A 25,002-nucleotide genomic window follows, 5' to 3' on the forward strand; every position below is an offset into this window, starting at 1 on the left:
GTGTTTTGCACGATCTGTCCTGTGATGCACCAGCTTTGGGGCTTTCCTGCAGTACTTTCACGGAGGAGTCAATTCATGCCTGTCTGTTACCATCCACTGTAGTTTGCTCTTCTTCCCTGCCTAGCAAAGAATTGCCCTCCTTTGTGCGTCTTTAGCTCTCGAAATGATACGCAAACATGAACCATCCCAGCATCCCACACCAGACCTGCCCTTAGCCCCATTTTACGGACTGAGAAACAGAAGCAAAGGAAATTACCAGCAGACGGGTTGGCTGAGTTGGGATTAAATCTTCTTCTTCTTCTGTAAGTGCTCTCCCGTGAGCAGCCCTTCGGCACCCCCCTGCCCCGGGCAAGCACTCCTGTTTTTTCATGCAGCACATGCGAGTTGCCAGACCTCTGGGCTACAGGAATTCATGGCATGTACTGGCCTTCCAATTTGTTCACATTTCATTTCTTCCAATGTTGATCTCTCTACAGAAGTGTTTGAAAATCCCCAAGACATTGATTATCTTTCTTTACACACGTTTCTTTATCAATTGAATTATTTAGTAAAGAGGTATGTTCATATTTTATTAATATAATTTGAGGCATAATCTTACTCCTTTTCCCTTAGCACTTGTTTAAAGAAAACAACATTTCATTCTGTGTTGCTTTGGTTTGTTTTCCTTTCATTCATCCCTGAACCTCTAAGCATTTTATTGCTTTTTTTGTGGGAGGCAACTGAGTTGTGGAGGTTAAGTGATTTGCTGCCATTCATAGAAGGGAGCAGCAGCCGACGAGAAACAACATCAAAGAATCGTGGCTGCGAGGCCAGTGCTGGCCATGCTAAAATGGTATCAGGCAACATGTGGGCCACTCACAAACCCCAGTAGATTTGGGGATGCAGCTCGGGAATCTGATAGATTCCCTGAAACAGATTCAGCTCTGCAGCTCACGGCCTCTGTGTAGGTACAAGTGAAACTGAAGTATCTGATCCCTATGCACCAGTCATCAATCTTCCCTAGCAGCCCTGCCCAGGTGCAAGCCAAGATCAGCTCTCCAGCTATCCAAAGAGTTGTTTTTAAAAGTAGCTTGACACTTCTAAAAGTTCTACCATCTGTTAGCAAACTGCCCGTGGTGGGGCTTTTTTTAAGTAAGCCCTACCTAAAGTGATGTTTTCAATTTCTTGGTAATGGTTTCATGGCTTGAATTTGTTTTCTTGCTTGGCTGCTTTCTTCCATCGTCTTTGCTGTTACTTTTAGTTGCTTTCTGCCTCAGTTTCCCGTCTGTTGACTGGGGCTACCCGCATCAGCCCATTTCACAGCAAAGGGGTATACATCAGAGCCTTAAAGGGTTGTGATATCATGGGAGCTATAGAAGCAGGTAAACCAAGTTAGCCCTCGTCAGGAAGATGGCTTTGTATTAATAGTCTGGAGAAAAGCTCCCTAGCAAAACAGGGCCCAGGCAGGTTTGACTGAAGCACCTAAAGCTTGTTAAAGAAGTGAGTAACGGTAACTTAATTAAACTGCCCTCCTCTTTGTTTTTCTGCTCTTTGGTAGAGAAGTGAGAAGCCAAGTCCCACTGCTGTGCCGTCATCTCTGGCCCCTGGTTGGTGAGAGGGGTGTTTCATGCTTGGCCTTTTCAGGGAAAGGCTGCTTGTTTGCATTGTATTTGTGGCATAATTACTAATGGTACAGATCATTTTTATTAGCCAAGCTGTCTACATTAAAATGATATATTTTTTTGTATTATTAAGGACATCCAAGGGAGTCTCTGCAGCAGCAGGAGAAAGATGATAATTTTTCGTTTAGCTTAAGAGCAGATGGTTACAGAAACATTCTATGTAAATAAATTGAGGAGAAGCCACCCTCGCTAATAGTTAAGTAAACAGGTTTGGAAACAGCCGGCTCAGGACCAGGCTTTTCTGTTCTCTTCCTTTCCTGCAAGAGCTTCATTCTGCTCTTCGGCTTACAGCCCCATATGGATAGGGTGTTAATTAAACCAAATTGCTTTTGGCCCAAAGTCATCTAAAACAACTTGAGTCCTGCTAAAGCAAGACTCTTACTCACGGACAGCTTTCGGGAGCGCTACTTACCTAGCTTAAGCATCTGGGCTGTAATCAGTGTTACTGATAAGCATTTCCAAATGTCTTTTGTCATGGTAGCGAGGCAGTGAGTGATCTGAGAGAGGTATTACTAACATTGTTGTACTTTATAGCTGCATTCTGCGGTCTCTGATGAGTGCTGTAGTCACAATGCCATGCTGCCCTGGAGAATTTTGACTCAACAAAACAAGTAAATTAGAAGTGGAGAAATGACAGGTAATTAGGGGAGGAAAGTCAGATTCTGTAGCACCAGGGCTGCAAATGCCTCAGCTGTGGTAGCTGGAGGAGAAAGTAGAGCTTCTCTTCCTACCATCCAAAAGCGAGCAAGAGGAGATTGTGAAAAGCCTAGTCCTCAATGGGTTCACAAAATGAAAAGCTGCAAGAGCCTTGAGGACAGAGAAAGTTATGCTTGATCGTCTTTGAGTGGTTCTCTCCTGCCCACCTGAGTTGGAAGAGGAAAGTAGGCTCATCCCCGGGAAACACTGGTGCACAGGGCAGTCCCCTTTTCTGTCCTCACAACCAGACCGACGCAAAAACATCACCTGGGTGATTGACTTCTTCCCAAGGTCTCCGGTCACACAGCCAGGATTCAGCATGCTTGCAAGAGGGTTTGGAGTCTCGGGCAGCAGCAGAACGTGATTTGTGCCCCATGTCAGGAGGAGATCGTATGGTGGTTTTCTCAGTTGGTGGAGGCTGGAGCTGAAGGAGAACCGCTCCTCTTCCTAGCCTGGAACAGATACTTGCCTGGGATGACTTCAGCAGTTTCTAGATTCCAGCGCAGATTTTGTTTTGGGTGTGGACGTGGGAAAAGGCATGATGCAAAGCAGTTCGCATATTACTATTACTGATAGCAATGCTTGGATATCATACAGCAAAAACTGATGACCAGTGACCAAAATGATTGAAATGTAACAATTTTTAACAGTACCAAAAAAAAAGACTATACACCTAAAGACTGATAACAAGAATGGCTGGTGTAAGCTGAGAGCTCATTAGGGGGTTGAGGGAAGAGAAGGGTTAAAGTATGTTAGTTAATGAAAGAAATTACTGTACCCTGTCAATATACTGAAAACCAAATGCAATTCTAGGTTGCGTGAGGCAAGCTGTCCCTTTAAGGAGAAGGTAGTATACATGGCTTTGTCAATTTTCTGCACACTACCAAACACCCATGTGCAAAAAAACCTGACACGAGACTGGCATATGGGTGGAGAGAAAGGCTTCTGGGATGGTGGGGGCAATGGAGAATCCATTGTATACATGAGGACTAGAAGTGTGTGGCTTGTTTAATCTAGCAAAACAGAGGCTGAGAGGAGATATGAATGCTCTCTATAAATACATCAGAGGACTAAACACCGGGGAGGGAGAAAAGCAATTTAAACTAAAAGACAACATTGGCACAAGAGGAAATGGGTATAAATGGCCCATGAATAAATTTAGGCTGCAAATTAAGTTTCTAAGCAAAAGACCAGTAAGATTTTAGATATCCAAGTAAGAGTACTAGGGCAAATAACCTGTTTCTAAGATGGGATTTGGTTACTTACATGAGAATTAAGTAATGTGCTTAGCTGTGGTAAGCTGTGGCACCTCCACTACCTTACCTGACAGTGGAGGACTGAATGTGATTATCCTGTGGTTTTATATTCATATATGGGGGAAGATCAGCCTGAAAAAAGCCGTCTCCATATTTGGTAACTCCAGAGTCAGAGACATATGTGTAGCCTGTGTGCTTTATAATAATTTCTGCTACTGAAGTCTTCATAATTAAAGAGAGTTCCTAAGTGAATGGCCAGCCCCTCAAAATTACGAACTTAAAGTAAAACTTGTATTTACCTAATCAGCTATGGTAGGGTCCTAATTTATGAGAGCAGGCTGTTTTCTCAAGGCCTAGGATTGCTTAGAAGTTTGGAAATGCTCAGATGCAGATGTTAACAGCTGTAATGTCAAGACTAAAATTGTCATGTGTGCATAGTGAAAATTTCCCAGCCAACCTTAACTGCTGATGATATTTCACCACCCAAAGCCAGTGACAAGCCTGTTCTCAAGCAACATATATCTTCATCGCATCAGTGACTCTGGAAATTGAGAAGTGATCTGTGTGTGGTCTACCTTTCTGCTGTTTGATAGACTGATTTTTTTTCCCTTACTGTAGCATTTAAACCAAAGTCTGTGTGTCTCAAAGCAGCAAACTACTTTAAAAGAAGTAGTCTGCAGTGAAGAAAATTCTGTTACTCACTAGAAGTAACCACACCATGAACTCCATTGACCAGAATAAAATATGTAAGGTTTTGATATATGCCATACACCTCAGTGGATGACAGAAGTATGGATTGAGGTGATGTTTATGCCAACAAAAGATCTTTGTCTACACAAACAACATTGGTATTCTACAGATTCAAGATTTCAACAGCTGCAGACAGGTAATGCCTCATATTTCTTCTCTAAACCTCCTTGTTAAGAAATCCTTATCCAAGTGTTGTAGGCTAGGAATGAAAGTAGAAGGTTGTAAGGAGGTGGAGTGGGGTAAAATTTCGAAGCCTTTCAAAACTTCCTATTCCTTGGCTTTCTAGCATATAGGGCAGTTGGGGGTTAAGTGACTGAGCTGTGAATTTGCAGCCTTTTGCTGGCTGGATTTGCAAAACTGAAGGATTTTTGCTTTGATTAACAGGATAATTAGAGCTGTGTTGTAAGCATAAGCTTCACTGAGCTTTGCAAGTACTCATTTCTTACCTTGACCTCAGAGACTCACCACGATCCTTAATGCTGTGCGGGGCAGACCCAGGGTGTCTATTTAAAGACCTCCTGTGCACTTAGCCAGTGCCTCTTTCTTGCCCTGCGTTAAGCTCCCCTTTGGCAATGGTGCAATTTCATAGCTCCTGAGTGGTTTTTCTTCCAGGTTGCTGTCAGTCAGCTTAAAAAATTCTCACTGAGGTCATTAATACAGTGAAGTCGTGTGAGCCATGAGGGCCAGGGTCAGGAATCCGTGAGCCTCCATGGCACCAGGGGACAGAGGAGAGGAGACCGGCGGCATTACAATGGGGCTGCTTGGATGCCGTTCCCCCATGCTGACCCGACGCTAGTCCCATATCTTTGTCCTCCCATTCCCTCTGCTCCTCCTTTCACGGGGGAAATCAGTCCCACCAAGCGAGTCTAACTTGCAATAAAGTCTTCATAGTTAAGCTGCTGACTCCAGAGAAAAACTGAAATCCTCATCAATCATTTTGCCTATACGATGTCTCTCAGTAGGCAAATATTCTGCCGGCAGCATCCGCTGTCACTCTTGAATCTTTTTGCAAAGTGCCCGTTTGATAGCTCCAACGTGTACCCTAAACTTGAGAGAATTCGGAGTCTCGCATCAGGCATCTGTGCCGTTATGAGTTTCCAAACTAAATTAATTACTTCATAAGTAACAAACTGATCAACCATGATTCTTGAACAGGAAAGGTGGGGGGCAGGAGGTATTGGACTTTGCTAGCTAAGCAGGCTCAGACATGAACAAGGGGGTCTCCCAGAAGATTAAATAGGTGGCACAACACAGCTTGTTTAGCCTAAATCAATGTTAAATCAATCAACATTAAATCAACGCTGATTCTGCTTTTGCAGGTCCTGCATTGTAATTAAACATTAACTTAAGATGCTGAACCTGAAAGTTTGTGACCCGTGTTGAGATGTTGAAGTAGTGGACACCTTCTGAAGTTTGTCAGGATATGTGACATTTCATCCAGGTGGTTACTGCCATCCTGACCACTCAGAGAGAACTGAGTATCTTGAAAACTTACGGTGTTTTCTGAGATCAGGTTCAGTCTTTCCAGCCAAATTTTAGTATTTCCAGACCTAACCACTGCTTTTCCATTTCCCGCGGTTTAGGGATGGAAAGTTTGGTGTTCCAGAATCTGTCATCTCAATGGAAGTTAATTCCCGGAAGAGCTTCATTTTCTGTGGAGACCCTCGATAGGTTGTGGGGCAGAGGAGGCAGGTGAAGGTAGAAGCGAATGGACTCCCGTGCTGCCTGTGTCTGTGCAGCGGTTCAGTTGCTTTCCTGGCAATCAAGACCAGCTGGACTGAATACCTAGAAGTGCTCTTCCATACACGCCAGCTCTGTCTCGGTGCACTGGCTCCTGGGAAGCTCTGGTATGCAGAATCCAACCGTCATCAGGGCTTGCCATAAGGATAAATTTGCAAGCAGACCATTTTTGGCTCTTGCTGTAGCAGTCTCTGAAAAGAGCTCTTCTTTTCGTCTTTCCTCCACCTCCCTTCCAGAGACATGACCAATGTTTTCCACAAATGGAGAAGTTTACAGTTCCCCACACATTGCAGTCCCTGCCAGAAATTTTGTTTTAGTTGCCACAGCAACAACTTACCAAATTTTTAAAGCCCCTGCCACTGGCTGTGCTTCTGCCCTGTTTGTTCTTCCTGTGCATTTCCCCAGCGCTGCGCAAGGCTGCAGAGGCAGTGACTGAGAGCTCTAATAACCCCAGTAATGGATCCAATTACGGCCGTTAGTGCTTCTGTTGAGAATACATGAATAAGTAAATCTATGCATAAGGATGAAAAAGTGTGTTTTTAAAGCTGCCTGAGCAGTCTCTGGGAGTGGGGGCCACGTTGCTCTTGCCAAGCCCTGGTGGAGGACGGCAGCTGAGGACCCAGCAGTGGCTCAGCTCCTCTCCGGACCACGCAGGCCCACAGGCTCCCTGCGAGTTGTTATGTGATCATTAGCTGGTGTCGGGAGCTGTGGCCGTTGACTTAAAGGCATGGCCTCACACCACAAGCGTTTGTTCGTGCTTGTCATAGTTGCACTTCACGTACCTCTGTGGGGCAGCTGGGTGCTGGGGTGTCTGCTGACAGAGCCTCTCTGTTGATGGCAGCCGCGCACACAATAAATCGTGCTCCACTTTCATTGAAAAGTGTCACCATGTTCGCATGGTTATGGGGGTTGTGGCTGGGAATGGACTGGGCAGGACAGAAGAAGCACTAGCAAACTTTTGCAGGAAACGTTCCACTCTTTGAGCGCTGTTCCGTCAGTGCAGGATGACCCTTGCATCCTCTTCACACCGCCAGAAAATATGTTACTTCCTCTAACTATCGCTGGGTCTTCCTTCACCATCTAGTGACGGCACAGAGGCATCCATCCTCACCTGGCTCTCACCCATGGTGACACACATTTGTGGTCTTCTGTCATCCAGCAGTTGATCTGACAGGGAAAGGTTCCCTCTTTTGTTCCCAATGGCTTCCTTCCTTGTCTGCCTTTTTCTAGCTGATGCATGGAGAGGTAGGAGAATAAATGTATTTTGGACAGCATACAGCAGATTTCGAGGAGGGGGTCCTGAATGTCAGCTGTCCCAGTGCTGGCTCCTCAGGTGTCAGAAGGGAGCTGGAGGGGCAGGCATCTGAGCAGGAGAGGTTGGCTGCAGACCTTTCAGGCAGCAGTGCCCTGTTCCTTCCCCTGTTCCCTGCGTATCTGTGGTGGCAGGAGGAGACAGTCACACTCCAAGATTCAGGCAGTGAGCTCATTGCACCCAAAGTTGTTGGTAGGCACCAACTCCTAATGTTGTGCGTAACCAACCAGGAATCCTTACTCTTGTTCTAGCCGCTCTTCCCCTTCCTGCGTCATTGGCCGTTTATCCCAGAGCCCCGTGGTTGCACAGCTACACTACCTGGGTTTATTTTTCTGGTGCTCTCAGAGCGTCTCTGTATGGATTGGGACAGACTGGCTACCCAAGACCATGGTGGTAACTCCCCAAAATCAGACTTCCGTGCTTTATAGAGTAGGGGTTGGTGAATCTCTTGAGAAAATTATGTCCTATGAGATACTTAGTGGCCCTTGTGAGCCTGTGAGCACGAGGCTGATGGTCTCCCATTAGCATTCAGAAGACAATAAAGAGCTGTGAAAGGGAAGTGGCATTAGTTTTTTCTGAATTGAAACTACTATTTTCTGATGGGTTGTTGGAGAGCTGCTTTACAAATCAGCCTGTGAGGAGTGGACTGGAAAAGGCTGACAATACGTCGGTTATTGGACCTAGATGTCCCCTTGAAACCTGAGATGCATTTCTACACACTGCACACTGGGTCTGTATAGCCTTTCTTTCTGAAGTAAGGTCTCGTTTTCCTGCCCCGCAGGGGTTTGCAGTGTTAGCCTGCTCTTGGTAACTGGTGGTAATCTGCAATACTAGGGTAGGAATTACAGTTTGGAAGAGGTCCCTGAAAACAGTTCCCGGAGAGTGAGCCCATTTTACATACAGATCTGCCCACATGATCCAGGTCCCAAGAAAAGTTTAAAGTACTCTGCAAAATAAGATGTTCTTTGTCATCTCCCGGACATCAGGGGAGGCTGAGACGTGAGTGAAAGGAAGGCTCACCTCCTCCCTGCTCAGCTGATACCTCCTGGAAAAAGGAGAGATTCTTTTTCCCCTCACCTGGCCTCACCTAGCTGTGTCACAGGAGAGTTCATTTCTGTTATGCATCATTAATCTGAGTTTCTAATAGCAGTAAAAGACTCTGAACTTCGTCGACAGAGAAGTTAACAACCAGTTTGCTGGAGTCCTAACGGTTGATCACTTAGCCTTGGTTATTAACTGCAGGCAAGGACCAGTTTCTGGGAGATAATTGGGGTCATAAACAATAGCTGTGTAATGGAGACCATGCCCTAGGAGAGAGACTAAAGATACTCAGCTGCAAGAAACTTACTGCCTTTGGATGGCATCCAGGTGCTGCCATCAGCCAGCTAGAGTTCAGACAGCCGAGTAGTTGCTGTAGGGGAAGAGAGGCCTTTAGTGCTCAGCAGACAGCATCTATCTCTGCTCAGGATGGCCCCTAGCTGGAAAGATGCTTGAATGCGGCCGCAGGAGGCTTGATAAAACTTCTTAAGCAGAAATCTGGAGGGTGTGAATCAGAGGCAGTGTGTCTTTTAGTCCGTTTCAAAAAGAGGACTCAGCATTTAGGAATGGCAAGTTCAGCAGCCTGGGCTAGGGTTGGCGGTGTCAGCTGGATTTTCCAAGTTGAAGGCGTCTGAGGGTTGAAGTGGCCCCCTTAGGTTGTTCTGGCTAAATGGCGAACAGGACTGCAAATGTCCTGCTGCCAGAGCTTTTGCTTGAGCAGATGTGTGCTTGTGCACAGCAGGCATGAAATGGGGGAGGGGGGGTCTCCGAGGCCATTTGGGCTCTGCTGTAGGGTTGTTGGAGAATTAAGATTTCTCTGCTTGGAATTCCTTAATACAGAGTTGGTTTGTTGCTAGGAAAAAAGACCAGAAAAGCACCATTAAGAGCTAGGACGGTATTTAAATAGAAAGGATTTTTGTTTGTACTTTCTAAAATATAACCCAGTTTCTGATGCTGAGCCCATTAAGAATCCCTGCTGGGGACACAATGTACACAGGGGTTTTCCAGGCCAGGACAAGATGTTTTATTTCAGTGGAGGGCCTGTTGGGACTGGAAGATAACTTGATGGGATTTCTGATGCAGCATCAGCCTCTGATTAGATTCATGTCACTCCAGTTGTTCCCTGTATGCATCTGATTGGAAACAAAGGGAGGAAAATAAAGGTGCAAATGAGTTTCTGTAATGATTGCACTAGCCAAGCTGGAGTGTGGCACGTTGGGGTCTGGAGTTTCTGAAGGTTTTATCCTGTTGAGAATGAGGGTAGCATTTGCGTGCATGTGGACCACAAGCTGAGCTGGGCACCCTGATGTGAAAGCTGGGAAGGTACCTGACACACAGATCCTGCAGCTCTGTACCGTGGTACTTGAAAGCATCCTTGGCTACTCCCTCATTTTTAAAGGAATCAATCATTCTGCCCTGTTGCTTCCCATGTATACAGAACTGCAGAAGAAAATTTAAGGGGAATCTGTGGAGGAGGGTAATGTTGCCCTTCATTTCCCAATAGGAAAAGCATGACAGCATTGCCAGGCTGGGCTACATTACAGAATCAAGACAGTAAATATTGTCTTAATATGGAGACCTGAAAGGCTGCTGTAGGTGTGCAGCTGAATTTTTTCCTCTGAGCCCTTTGCTCTGACAGCAAAGTCTGGCTTTGCTTGGCTTTGATTCAAAACAGGTAGGTACTGGAGAAGGGCAGTGATCCCAGAGGGGGCTCAGGTTCCCCAGGCTTTCAGCCTTCCCCAGGACATCGCTCTCCCAGTCAGGCATATGGGAGGATTTTCAGCAGTTGGTAAAGTGAATGAGAGCAGAAGTATTAGCAGTATTTCTGATACTGGTCTCGCATGAAATCCCTGTTGGGAACTGGGTTCACCAGGCTGAAGGGACGTCTTTGAGTTAAGGAAGGTCCTGCTGAAACTGGTGGGAGGTTGTTTGATGTCCCCCCTCCGGGGGCCACAGAGATGCACTGCAGGCTGGAAACTCCTCAGGAGAACTAGAAACAGAGCAGGGAGGGAATCAGGCTCTCTGCCTGCTTGCACTACGATTCTGGTACTTTATGGTCAACCCATCTTCTCCAGGCAGTGATAGGGGATACCCCGAGGTAGAGTCAAGACTGACTTAGGAGAAAGCCAAGAGGTGCTTGGCAGTGGGGGGAAGCAAGCTTAGACAGACCTCCCAAGAGATGCTGAGAGTGCAGGGCTGAGCTGGTGGCTGCACCAAGGAGATGGGCAGAAGTCTCTTATTCCAGATATTCCTCCAACTGTATGAAGCACTAATCTCGAAGGGAGGCCTAGATACCCCAGCGTCTCTGAGAGCCAAACTAGACCCTGGCTCCATGGCAGTCCTGCCACGGCATCAAAGAAGAAATCCAATTTACCTGCAGCACCAGGCAGAGCCCTTCAGTAACCACTGGGAAGCCAAGTGTGCGTGGGATCCCTGCTGTGCCGTATTGAAATCTGCCCTGGAAAGAGCAAGAACATGAATATGGAAGGAGGCGAAGGGAACTGTCACACTCGCGGCTTCACGTTCCTAAGCAGCAGCTCTTTGTCTGTGCAGCACAGAGGATGAGGTTTGATGTCTCCTTGGGCAGTGTTAGTGCTACCTCTAATTTATGCATCCAGGGCTGAGATTTCCAGCTGGCAGGCTCATCAGGAACACAACGGGTAGGACCGGCTGGCTCACTTTGAAACAACAGAGGCGAGGGGACATGCGAGAGGTTTGGGCGTAGAGCTGGGGTGCGATTTTTGCACCAGAATAGATCTAATCATCTGAGGCACGGATGGGTCCTGTCCTTCCCTGCTCAGCCTGGCTGTGCGGGAGGGATGCTCTGCCTGTTCATGTTTGCTCCCAGAGGCAGCATACCTGCCCACTCATGACTGCAGCGCTCTCCCCTTGACAGCTGAGATGGGAAACAAGTTTTTGAAGCTCTGCCATCGAACACCTACCACCAGCAGAATAACAAAGGCTCTATCCTGCCCATTGCTGGCATGCTGAAGTGTGAGCAGGCAAACATATTCGTGCCTTCCCGGTAAATCCACAGCTCAGCTGCTTCTGTAGCACACATCTTTTAGCTTAACTGCCTTGTTATCCTTTGGATGGACAGAAAGACTCCTGGATAGCCTCTGGAATGAATGGGTCATTTCTCTGAGCTGAAAAATCTTCACTCAGACCATAGGTCAGTTAAAATTTGTGGCTTTGCTTTTTGAGCTGCCATCCATTTTTTCTTCAGTTCCTCCATGTGCCTTGCGGTGGGCAGGGGAGCACATAATCAGAATAAATGGGGAATTTCTGGGTTTCTCACTGGTGCTGGCCATCTTGCTGGAAAGCATCAGCATCCATTGCTCAGCTGCTCCAGGAGTGGGAAGAGGAAATGCCTGAACCTGGGTCCTCCCCTATTAGCAAGGCAGGATATGTTCCCAACTTTACTGGGAGTATTTTTGGACAAATTCTTGGATATCTCAGCTGTAAAATGAGTGACAATCATGTGTTTCCATAAGGTAGAGAGATTAAGCCTTTAATAATAAGATGGCAGAGCACACAAAATATTCACGGCATTTGATGAATGAGCAGAGCAGGCTTTTGATGTCTGATCTTGGCAGCTTGGAGCACCTTCCTGCTGGTTAGACGTGACTGTCTTTCACTCTCATGCCCCTTCCCAAACTGCTGCTGGGACCAAACTTCAGGCACTTTTTGATAAATTGTGAGTTAGCAATATTGTCGTGGGAAGGACCTCTAGCCTCACTGGACAGAGGAGGCTTAGCTGAGTCTGCCTTTGTTTAAAATCCACTGGGTAGCACTAGAGCATGGAAGAAAAATAATTTCTTACACAAGCTTGGATTATGTTATTTACTCTCCATTGTTTGTAAGGGCCTCATAGAACCGTGAAAATGACCTTTATTTCTCTATGGATTTTGTCCTCTTTCATTTTACAAATATTGATTATTTTGTCCTCCTGTGTCTTTATCAGAGCTGAATTAACAAGGCTGTTTAACAAGAACCTGTGATTCATTTGGGGTCTTTCTGTGCCAGGTACTATCACAAGCAGCTTAAAGCAGCTCAGTGAAGAATGTGCAACCACTGTTACAGAATTGACAGAGTAGGTGATGTGCCCTGACAAGAGCTGAGCTAGCATGGGTCAGAAAGCAGGCTTAAAAAGATGATCTCTTCAGCCTAGGCTAGGAAGGGTTGTTTGTAAGGAACATAATTTTATGTCTGAAAGTTCTTTTCCTCAGACCATTAAAGCTTGAGGCCACTGAAAATCATTGAGTCCACTGGGTTATTCCAGTTCCACCCACAGATCCCCAAGTGAGATCAAGAGCCCATATTCGCAGCAAGAGGAGATTCCTGTCCTTGTGATTCAAAATCTCAGTGTCACAGTGATGAGACTCCAGTAGGAAAAGGAGCCATTGGTACAGCTTTATATGCTCTTTCTTGCCAGGCTTTTAAGTAAGCCTCTTCACTGATTCGAGAGTATGTAGGTGGAGCAGAGAGTGGAAATTGAAAGCAGACAGGGACATAAAGTTCAAACAAACGAAGTCTGATGGCCACTTTTGATGCTTTTAACACAAGTGAGAGTGAGTGTATAGCCCAGCTGATAGCCATCCCTTGCTGTCCATACTTGCCATAATGCACCATTGCGGTTTCTCATGCAGGACCTGGAGGTTGGTGAGGGTGGGGAGGAAGCAGCTGCCATGCACAGTTCTCTGGGGCTAACTGAAATCTCATGCTTTTCGGGATCATCTCTCCACTCTTGTCAGTGGCCTTGAGACATCCTATAGGTTTTTAGCGACCTGTCTGGCCAGTAGCAAAAGCCTGACCTTCTGCATATGTTCCACACTGAGAAAAAGAGATGTTGCAATGGAGATAGAAATGGTATGTCCAGATTTCTTTCTTCCCAAGTAGGCAATGCCACTTGTAGCTTAGCTCTAGGGCTCTCCTGTGGGCTCATCTTTCTTACAACCCATACGCTGTGGTGGGAGATGACATTTGCTTTAAATGAGACAAGGGTCTCCTTAAGCCAGCTGTTGTACAAGCTTGTAAAAAGGGCAAGTCCTCATCCTTAAGCATTTATGATCTATATCAGAGGATGGCAACCTTTCGAGGAGTTTGTCCCAGTGTGCACTTTTTTCTGTCTGAGATGAGAGGTTAAGTACGCCAGTGGGAGCTGGGAGATTGTCTCTAAGAAGCACCATGCGGCCAATCAGTTAGTGCTTATTAGTCTCCCCTCTGCAAAGGGTGGACTCCTGCTTTCCCTAGCTTCCTAGGCTCGGCGGAGCTGGGACTCGCTCCTGCCTCCCAGCCTGCGCCAGCCCGCCCTGCTGCAGGCCACGCAGGGTCCCCAGCATGCTGTCTGGGCAGTCACAGCACCCACGGCTGAAACAGGCCCATGGGGTGGGGGGGAAGCGGGGGGGTCTAGCCATTACCCAGCAAGTCAGCGATAATGCTGAGAACAGAGCTGCGTCTCCAGGCTCCTGCCGGATCCATGTCCTTTCTAGTAGACAGTGCTGTTTGTCCTGCAACTCCTGCTTTTCTAGAGCAGAAGGAGCATTACCTCTGGGCTGTGGGCCAGCCTGGTCTTCAGCATCATTAGAGAACATGTCTATGCCGCAGAGTAGCTGAAGTCTTGTAAACCTAGAGGGGAAATAAGGAATTAAGAATCAAAAGGGTCCCGGGGTATCCTGGTGGAAGGGGAACTCTGGCTGTTCCTTACAGGCTGTTACAGCTATATAAAAGAGGTATTTCTGGGTGAAGAAAACAGTCGTCTTCTGCAGGAGGGTAAAGCAAAGGAACTGGTAATTTTTTTCAAGAACAAGAAACTCATCTCAGGGTAGATGTTGGCTCTGATATTGAAAGTGCTTGGGAAGTGAGAGGACAAGTTTCTATTCTTCCTCCAATTAGTATCTCTTACAAAATGAAACAGTTCAACAAAAAGAGTGAAAATGGCGTTCAGGTGCTGCTTGGGCCATGTAGCGGGTGTGTGTGAGGCTGGGGAGTCCTTGGGCTGACTCAAGGCTGGTCGGATGTTTTAACCACTGGGTTATTAGCTGCTCTGAGGCCAGTCTCCCTGGATTCTCTTTTCAGCGGAAGTTTCAACAGTACCACCATGTCTTTACAAACAATTTCGGTTTTGGTGACACAACGCTTCCCAACAAGAGTTCAAAAACTCCCAACCAACTCTAAGCCTCACACTTCCAGAGTCAGAGCTTCGGCTGCTTCTCCCCGAAGGCTCAGCTGAGGAAAACAAGCCACTCCATATCACTATTCATTTACCCTCCTGAACCCTGTCTCTCAGTGCTTCAAGGTAGATGCTTCAGCAGTTAATACTGCTCCTGGGGCATGTGCAAGGAACAATTAAAGCTCATTGTGCCAGTGAAGAGCCCTGGAGTGAGCCAGGCTGCGGAGACAGCTGCCCCGGTTTTGCTGTGTGCAGCAGCTTCCCAAACAATCCTGTTGCAGAGAGGCGAGTGTGTCTTGCTGATCGCAGAGTTAAAGTTTAAAACTCAAGGGCTAAACTCAATGTGGCATTTCTAGGCTTTTTGCTGGTGGCAACTGTCTTGGTTTGTAGCATTCAGCACCTGGGCAGAGCAGGGCTGGGGAGAGCACAGCTGCTGAGCCTGCGAAGCCAATTCCAAGCAGCTGCAGCGTACGACTGATGGCAGGAGTGAAGCACGAGTGTTTAAAGAACAAACACTTTGTAGCGCTCCCTTTAACGCTTTGCCTGTGACACTGCAGGATGCAGATCTTTGATCCTAAAATGACAGAAAGGACACGAACGGTGGTTCCTTCATCTCAGACTTAAATGCTCGCTACAGCTGCGCCCCGCAAGGGTCAGCTAAGCCTTCTCCAGCTGCAGGCAGGAGGCTTGGAAGAAGGCGGTGTTGGCCATTCTCTGGAGAAGGGTCCTGCTAGGTGGTGTACAGAGAGATTTTATTTCTGCCCAGCAGTCAGAGTGGTCTCTGCCTGCTTCGGCTGCTTGTGCCGGAAGAGGAACGTATCACCCAAATGGAAAGTCTCAGCTGCAGGATAAACTTGTGTAGCTCCACAATAACAGGCTGGCGTGCGTGGGGAGGGGGCAAGCTTTTCTCTTGCCTTTGTGACTTGTCTGGAAACTGGAAACCTCTCTGGAGATAAATTGGAAGTTGTCATTGACGCCTCTACTGAGAATGTCAACAGGAATCTGTCAGTGCCAGTCATGACAATACAAACACAATTTCCTCGTTTAAAGCACCACACCAACTGCACCTAATTAACCTTCATGACAGCACAGCAATACAAGGAAATAGGGATCATTAACTTCAGCTTCGCTTTACAGAAGGGGAAGAGAAGCAGCAGCGCCAGCCCCGTGCGTTTCAAATTTAGGTAGGCTTGGAAAAATCACAAGGTTAAAAATAACAATAATCCATTTCGGGTTCTCAGAGCCTTAAGAGTGCACTTGAATCAAACTTTCAGGATTTTCTCCAGGAAACATTAGGACTGGAAACTTCTCTCCCGTACATGCTTTTTTGTGACTCAACAACCAAGGCTTTTAGAAAATCACACATTCTTAATCACAGTGGTGCAGAGGCAGTAAAGGTCAGAGCAATTTGCTCAGTGTTGCTTAAAAATCAGCTGGGCAAAGCTGGGACTAGACTGTGAGTAGCTGACCCTCCACCCCTTGCTTGTTCCTCCAGACCAAACATTTTTCTAGGTAGGGGAACCTGCCTAAATCCACCAGTGGTCACTTAATATCTGCCAGAGGCGTAATTCAGTCTTGAACTAGAGACCTCATCCCTTCCTCTCATGACTGCTGAGGGACAGACTGATGACATGGGTTACATTTTGGTCTCTGAGCCAGCCCAGCTCCTTTGCCTGGGGCCCAGCAGGGATGGGAGTGTCCTGAGGATGCAAAACTGTATGTGCCACTCCCTGACATGGCTTTCCTGGCTTGGGGCTGGTTTTTTAAGTTAGTAAGAAAGAGCAACTTGTACGAGTCCTTTTTAAAGTAAAGAGTTCTCCTTGCCTGTCATATCACGTGCCAGCAAGGGCCGAGGGGAAGAATAACGTCTGTGCCATTTGTACTGGCCACCAGCACAGGCTATCGTTTTGTCTCACCAAATAAATGCAATGCAAAGCTCTGAGGAGTTGCCGCGGCATCTTCGAAAGTTGTATCTGTTGTTACTGGCAAACTGATCTCACTTCTACCCCGAGCCATAGATGCCGTCAGGATCCGATGAGAAGACCCGGTTTTGTCAGCGGGCAGGACCCCTGCTCTGGAGAGAAGCCAGCGGGGACTGCGGAGGACTGTGGCCGAGCAGGAGAGCCTGTTGTGTGGGGTGCCGACCCCAGCCCAGAGAGCCGGCGTCTGTACAGGAATGCGTTTTATTAATCTCTTTTTCTCCTCCTTCTTCTGTTCTAAGCTGACATGGAGTGAAGTGAAGCTGAAGGGACCCTTGAAAAGGCTAGGTCATTGATGGAAAGGAAAAAGGGCTTGGCAGATGGTGAAGAGCTTTCATGAGCAGCATTGGCTGCAGCGGGCTCCAGGGAACAGAATTCTTCCCCTGCTCAGGCTGTGTGTCTGTCTCTCTGATTATTTTGTGTTATTTCATCTCTGCTGTCTGTCTCGCCCTTAATCTGGGCTCCTCTGTGCCAACAAAATGCTTAGCTCACTCCATTGTCTGAGAGACTAATTTACACTGTAAATCTGATGCTTATCTTACATGACAGCTTACTGTGGGGTTTATTGCAGTCCTGAAGACAAACTAACTGGGGATGGCTAGAAAGCTTTCGACACATCATCTGGAGTATAGAACGAATACGACCTATTTCAGCTTGCTGCCAGGTTGGGATGTGGCCCCTTGTGGTTGGGGTCACAAGGGATTTCCTTCTCTTTTCAGATCTATTCAAACCTGCGTTTGTTTGGGCTTTTTTTATGGAACAGCTTCTGTTCTGTGCGAGAGCTGTTGGAATGCTTCTGGAACAGCCTCCCACCCTCCTAGGGCCAGGTCCTCCAGCCCTCCTCCCTGCTGCCTGTGGAGTTTTAAGGACCATGGGAGTGGCTGCAGACCAGGTGCAGGCAGCGTGCGAGCACTGGTGCTCCAGTGTGCTGCAGCTTCGTTGTCTCTGCCTAGCTTAATCAGAAAGAACCTTTGTCCTTGTCTTTCTTCGTTAGTATTTCCTGACACTTTCTCCAATATGTTTTAGCTCTTTGCTGGCAGAGTAACGTCCCCCCTCAATCTCATCTGCAGTTGCCTCCTTCCCGCTGGTCCCTGGGCTGTCCATCTGCAGGCATCCACATATCGACCAAGAGATTTTCACACTAGAGTTGTTCAGATAGCTGGGCAGCTCTAGCAGCCCCAGGTCAACTGAAATGTGGGCAGAGGCCTAAATCTTCCTGCAGAGGGGTTCCGGGTAGCCTCAGACAGAGGTTTACCTGAGGAGAGCCAGGAAGATTGTTGCTGCATTGATATAGCTCTTGGTTCTGCAGCTGAGCACGCCGATGGGTGTTTAATGCCCAGAGCTTCTGCATTGCAGTCCTCTGGTGGGACACAAAGGATCTTGCTTCCCTGGATGGGGGAGTGGGAAGAGAGACCTGCCATCCTCTGAGGATGGTGTTCATTTGGAGGACAAGTCTGATTTTTACTGAGTAGAGTCCAGCTTTAAAGTCTCATGGCTTTCTGGATCCCTCTGTTCTTCCCGCCCTCGGTCTGAAGACAAAACACACAAATGGCTGTATGGGATAAGTTGTGTGCAGCAGCTGAGGGACTGGCAACTGAACTGGAAATGGAGCCAAGGGGTCTCCGTAGCGTTGAGGGAGAGGGAAAAATAGCAACTAGAGAAATTGTTGAGGAATAGGCAAGCGATATATTGTATACTGGGCAGAGCTGTAGCTGCGTAGGCTACACCAGAAACTCTCTGCTGGCCCCTCTCAAACTCCATTTTGCTGCCCAGATTATCAGGCAGGTGTGTAACCTAAGGCTTATCCCGAGTCATCAGAGCTGGTGAACACCAGACTCCTCACAGGCACTGTCCTGAGACCTGCCCAAGGGAGAGCTTTGTACAGCCTGGCTCAAACGTGGGGAAAAAACCTACAACTCTGAGAAGACTCCAAAACCTGCAGAATTTTAGAAGAATCCAGGACAAAAATACCTAGGAAAGGATCATCACACCACCTAATTCAGTCTAGTTTAGGCTACTGTATGCAGCCTCCTCTGAAGAAGCCCCCTTCTCTTCCCTGGGTACAAGTGGAGCCAGAGGAATCGAATCACCTTATTTCAACTCCTATGTTAAGTGCCTAAAAGTTAGCAATTTGAATCTGAAGACATCTTAATTTGTTTCCGAAGAGGCCTGCAAAATCTCCCTTTCCCACAGATGACGTGGTGCAGTCTGAGAGTCCCTGGTGTGAGTAGCTGGCCTCCCGTCCGCCCCAGCGCTTGTACTACAGGCAGCAGCTCTGATCCATTTGGCAAGGTCAGGTTGTCCCTTCAGCCGTGTGCATCCAGCACTCCAGGGCAGCTGGTGCTTCCAAGGATAAAATCTGTGCCCTGCTGCTGAGTGTTTTCTGACAGACTTCTGGTTGGTTTGTTTAAGAGAAAGAAAAAAAGAAAAAAGCTTGGTTTTGAGCAGCACTGAGAGACCCTACTGTGTTGCGTGACACACAGACAACGGGAAGATGGTCTCTGTTCCAAAGGATTCACAGGATAGCTTGGCAGAAGTACACTGAATAGCAGATGTGGTAAAGACACGGCGTGAGACGAGTTAGTAGTAGTAAGAGGAAGACGTTTGCTTAGACTGACTAGGTCTGACATCTCCATCAACCAGGGCATGAGGCAAGCGAAGGCCCCGCAACTTGACGAGCGGTTGGGCCAGCACCCCGGCACTCCCAAGGTCCTTGGTCACTGGCAAAGGAAATCCACTGCCTACAGCAGTGTTGGCTCTGATCTGCCTGGAAATGAGAGCGGTTGGAGACATCAAAGGGGGATTTCCAGGTAGAGTTTCCTGTGGCCTGGAATATTATTAACAATTGAGGAAAGAAGCTGCTGCCTGGCTGGATAAACAAGGGGGCTTTCTTCTTGGGGGGCAGGGAGCTTTAGAGGAAGGGGGTGGGGGGAGCTGAGAGTGTGGGAGAGCGCGGCGGAAGGCCTGGGCTCTCAAAAGGGAAGGTGCATTCAGCCAGCAGCTCTTGGCTACCTGCCATTAGCTGTGTTTAGCTTGTCCACGTGCTTAGGTTAGCGGTGAGTCCAGCCCAGTCTGGGCGAGCGGCTGAACTGGGATGCCGCCGCAGGGGTGCCTCCCTCTTTGTTCCCAGGAACAGATGCTAGGCCTGTCCCTGCGCCCGTGCCGGGGGCACGGATGCGCACAGGGCTGTGCGGTGCAGACTGGCCCCTTCCTCGGGGCGCTGGTGGGGCCTCTGCAGTGCTCTGCTCTGAGGTGGTGGCTGGTGCTGACACGGCCCCTGTCCTGGGCTCTCTGCAGAGGCATAACTGCACCATGATTTCATGCAGGCTTTCAGAAAGGCATTTCCATCACTGTCATTTCCCCGCTTCTCAGGAAATGGGGTGCGCATTTAGCAGGGGGTAAAGCCCTCCTGCTGCATCAGTGCTGTGCAACCTCTCTTCTGAGTAGGTAATGGGTTAGAAGGACTGCTGCTACTGCTCCAGGGATCCTGTATTCCCAGCTGGCGCTTGCTTTTTTTCCTGCCAGGATTGCTTTATTGTATTTTTTGCAATTATTAGTAACTCATCTCATGTACGGAACTGGCAGTGAATCAGAAGTCAGAGTATCCAAAATATCTCGCCCCACGAAAAGAGCAGCTCCTCCTTTGCTGCCTGCAAGCAGCATTGTTAGCTGACGCAAAGGGAGAGGATTGTGTGGAGGCCAGCAGGAGAGCTGTCAGGTTTGAATCCTGTGAGTAGCAGTTCAGAGTCAACCCTTTCCCAAGAAGTGGCGAGCTGTGAACGTTACGTCTGCAGTGTTGTGGGCAGGTGCGATGGCAGCTTGGGTAGGTATAGCGTGCTGGCCTTGATCCAGTTGGCACAGGTAAACCAGCAGTGACATAGTGTAGCAACTTAAGCACTGTCTTAACACTATTAAATACGTAGCTGAGATCTCCGGAGGGTTTGTACAACCTGAGGTGACGTTTGTGTCACTGTATCTTTCCTGCAGTTTGCTATCTGTGCTAGCTCAATTACAGTTCTCGCAGATAGGTCTCTGCTGTGCCTCAGTCCCTCAGCTGACATTAGCGTAGACCTGCCTCCAAACAGATGCTTCTGAGGACCTGCAGGCCACGCAAACGTCAGCCGTTGCTGTCTGCAGTTCGTGCCTCCTATGCTGGCATAAGTCTTTGTGATTTACCAGCGTTAGCCAACGTGCAGGGGAGGGGAATTACATCTCTTGTTAGTGGGATTTGCTTTTCATTGCAGCACTGAGGCTTGCGAGTTTGAGGCTGTAACTGAGCCACTGTCTTCTCTTCTCTGTCACGTGGGCAATTCTGCTCCCATTCCCCACCCTCCCAAAGTCCTCTCTTCCCATGCTGTAGGGCTGGGATTGCCCCGGTTCCTCCTTCAGGCACTGAGAGGTCTGGGGCTGCAAGGCACTGTGCATACAGGAGCATGTGCTGTGATGGACAACCCTCCTGGGCTCAAAGAGCCGCCCAGGGAGAAGGTCTTCAGCATGGACACCTCTGACTTTCCCTTTCTCTCTCTCCCCGCAGATGCCAGCAAGGACCATCCGCAGCAGCAAGCAGGGGTGATCTGGAGAGTGACGGGCGGCCTGTTCAGTATCACCCGAGGAGCCGTGGGGGCCACGTTGGGAGGAGTTGCTTGGGTGGGCAGCAAGAGCCTGGAGCTCACCAAAACAGCTGTGACCAGTGTCCCCGCGGCTGGCGTCGGACTGGTGAAGGGCAGCGTCTCGGCAGTGACCGGTGGTGTCGGAGCCGTAGGCAGCGCAGTCGCCAGCAAAGTCCCTTTCACCGCAAAGAAGAAGGACAAGGCTGACTAATCCCCATCGCAGCTCCCTTCCAAAAGATCAACCTGCCCATACTCTCCCCATACACAGCACCTCTTTGAGTTGGAACCAACCGCTTCAGGGAGGGTCAAGCACCCGAGCAGACTCCGGCTGCAGCCTGCTCAGCACCGCCTACTTGGCTCAGAGCTCACAGAGCCGCTGTCAATGCCTTTCACTCCCATCACCTACTGGGAACCATCTCTACTCCGAGGGCTTTAAAGGCGCCGTTGTCTCTCCTTGCAGTTTCCTTCCTCCCTTCTTGCTCTTGTAAGCACAGAGGGGTGCGAGAGGGTGTCAGGCTGCATCTGCCTAGAGGTGGGGGGAGTAACAGGGGAGGGGGAGGAACTATGCCCAGCTTGAAGTGTGGGTTGTGTAGTCAAATTCAACTTCAGCTGGGAAGGCAGCCTCTGAAACACCCCTTCCCTTGGCTCTGGGAGGTGTGTTTGGGGGGTCTGCCTGGGGGAGAACTGTAGAAGAAAGTCCCATTGACACAAAGGAGAGATACTGTGAAGAGGGGGAAGCCTCCCTCCTGCCCTGCACCTCTTACCTTTCCTTTGCAGGGCCCATCCCACAAGCTGCTCCCAATCACTTACTCCCTGGCTGAAGTGCACCCTTCAGAGAAGGAACCCTCAAGCTTGGCAGAGCAGCTCCAGAGATGATGCCACACAAGAGTATCATATGTCCCGGGCCATCAACTTCTGCACAGATTTTCTTGGTGAGAGGCAGGGGGATGAATGCTGCTGTATGTTCCCATTTGGGGAGGGAGCTGACAGTGGCATCTGCCAGGCCTCTGTGATACTGCGGCACAGGGGGTGATGCTCCACAGAGAGACAAACCGGGCCCTTGGGTTTGACCCTTGACGTCCTGGCAGTATCCCCATCTGCAACAGGGGCGTTTTGGTTCTAGGCCACACTCTCACTCCACAGACATCATTAGTAACCATGAGCAAGCGTGTTCCCAAATGCTACCCAAGTTCTGCAGAGAGGGAGGGGGGGCCGAGAGCAGTGCTCTCCCCGTGACTCAGCGCCCCGGGAGCAGTAGCCTGGCTCTGAGCAGGCTGCACCGTGTTGGGGAATGCTTCCCCGAGGGGCTGAGCATACTCCAGCGGCAGCCAGTCTGCGCAGAGCACCAGCAGCTCCTCCTCAACACGCTGCTCCTGGGGCTTCAGCCTGGCTCCTCTAAATGACCGTGTTGCACTAAATAGCCCACCCATGCTCGTAGTGCCGCAGAAACCCAGACGCCTGCATTCACCTGGCAGTCACAGCCATCGTCAGCCTGGCCCGTGATGCTCAAGGGGGCATGTGGCATCGCGTGCACGCACGCACATGTGTACACACACACACTTACTCGTTCCCTCCAAGGTCCCCTGTAATTCTCGGGATGAGGAAAGCCACAGGCTCCACCATTAATTCTGCCGCTCCTGGCTTTGGCGGGTGATTAGCCTAGGTTGTTAGGTGTTGGAAGCATAGGCAAGTGAAGCAGTGCTTGTGCTGTGTTTTATAAATATGCATCTGTGTTAGCGCATGTGTATGTATCAGTCCACAGGCATGTCTTCAGCCAGGTGAACAAAACTGTGCCACTGCCACGGAGGAGTTTACAGAGTCATCTTTGGCACTTCCAGCATATAGTTTTTATATAGGGTCCTGCTCAAAATAAAAGTAATGTTTTAGAGGATGTTTTCCCTTCTGTTGCCCAAGAGCGTAGTTTATTGAAACCAAAGGAATGTGAAAAATCCCCTTTCTCCGTCTATGCGGTTTGTTTACTTTCTGCCCTATCTTTTGGACACTGAAGCCAGCTTCCTTGATCTTCATTTCCCGTTGGAGGTCATTGTGCTTCCTGGCTGCTTTCTTGTGCTTAGGACTCAGACATCAGGGAATATTGAAGTACAACCCCACCACCACCATTTTTGCTGAATGTTCTTGAGCTCGTGAAGCAGTTTTGATTCTGACCTTTATTAAATCCACATTTTGGGCCTACTTAAGTCGCTGTGTCCCTGTGCTAGTCATGCTGGTGTTAGTCTCTCTGCATACCCTTCGCTGGGTAGTCCCTGCTGTTGGCAGTGGGAAGAAGTTGCTGATCTCCACAGTATGTTCCCCTTGATAGCATGAGAGTGGTTTAACCTACATCTTCGTTTCTGAAGAGGAAACAGCATTTGGTATGCGTGTGCATTTCCTCGCTTTGTCTCTTTTGTTCTGGTGAAGGCCAGGTTGACCCAGACATGTTGGTTTTGTCTCTGAAGGCAGCGGCTTCACAGAAGGATCAGGCCTTGATGCGTGCCTGCGCTTTGCTGGGATGCTCTGGCAGCTGGCAAGGCCAGAAGAAGTCTTGTCTGTTCTTCCTTTGTCTCAAACACCCTGCAGAGCAGGAGGGCAGTTTGCACTACGTGGATCTCTGCTCACCGCTCTCCCTGAGCGCATCTCATTTCTTACTCCAGGTCACAGACTGCTCCTGAAGTCAGCTCTAACCCCAAAGCTAAAAGCTGGTTGTGCGTAACGGGCTGTGCTGTCACCAGCCCGCTTAGAAAGATAGAGTTTCTTACCAACGGGGACAGAAGAGAGGCTTTTTCCTGGCTGTCTCTCCCAGGCCTTGGACAGGAGAAGATACAGGGGGCTATATCTTAGCTATATCTATAGCTAAGGGGCTATACTTCACTGGCCACCCCGGGCAGGTGATGGGAAGCTCATCATGCTTTTGGCTAACTAGTATCCCACACAGGCTCTTGCTGGGGGAGGCAATACATCCTTCCCAAGCCGTTGTCTGCAGACACCGTGTGTGCAGAGCAGGCGTGGCAAATGGGATAAAGCTGACTTAAGGAAGGCTGTAGGGATCCTGAGGGTTGCCCATCTTTTTATTTCTGCTCTTCTGTGCGTCCTTGCAGTAAATGGAGTAAAGCTCTCCGTTTGTCTGGAACTGCCATTTCCTTGTGGGGTGGCCTGGAGAAAGGGAGGAGAGGTGTGAGGGGAACTCAAAGCCTAAATCGCTGTTCTTACAGCCCAGCTAATGGAGAACTCATGAACCATAAGTAGCAAAAGAGAGCAAATTAGCAGGCAGGGGTGCAAGATTAAATCTGCTCCAAAACCAGGGTCTCACACTGCTTAATGGGCATTCAGGAATACGTAACTATGCAGGACTCAAAGCCTTCTGGTGCAGCCCTTCTCCCACCGCCCCTTCATGGTAAGAGGGGCAAAAACATTGTACATAAATCCTGTTGCTACTAGATTGGGGGGGGGGTTATGAAATGGGGGGGGCAGCACTGAGGTGGAGGGAAGGATTGAAGGGAGTTAGTGCAAGGAAGATCACCAGTTTTCAGGTGATGGTGAGAGGATGAGGAGGGACTGGTTGACAGGAGGAGGAGGTGAGGGGAAAGGAGGAATGGGGGAGCAAGAAAAGAGGGAGCGTGGAAGGAGTTTGTTTCTCAGGACAGGCTCAGAAACAGAGGATGAACACGATGGAGTTTGTCCTAGGGAAGAGTGTGGAAAGAGAAGTGGACAAACGTGGGGTTTGGCGTGTGGTGGTGGTCCACGCCTGGCTGGTGCCCTGCTTCCATAGTAGTGATGATTGCTAGGGGTTT

The 25,002-nt window shown here is 48.7% G+C and overlaps 1 protein-coding gene across 1 annotated transcript in view; it reads left to right on the top strand.

The window, feature by feature from the left end:
* Positions 1-21,672, top strand: part of LOC132317329 (transmembrane protein 263-like) — a 198,454-nt gene extending 176,782 nt beyond the window's left edge. Inside the window, exon 3 of the mRNA XM_059819862.1 lies at positions 21,139-21,672. Coding sequence (XP_059675845.1) covers positions 21,139-21,425 — 287 coding nt within the window. The 3' untranslated portion in view covers positions 21,426-21,672. The remainder of the gene's footprint in view (positions 1-21,138) is intronic.
* Positions 21,673-25,002: the final 3,330 nt, after the last annotated feature.

Source organism: Gavia stellata, chromosome 7 (genome assembly GCF_030936135.1).
Source record: "Gavia stellata isolate bGavSte3 chromosome 7, bGavSte3.hap2, whole genome shotgun sequence".
NCBI classification, from domain to species: Eukaryota; Metazoa; Chordata; class Aves; order Gaviiformes; family Gaviidae; genus Gavia; species Gavia stellata.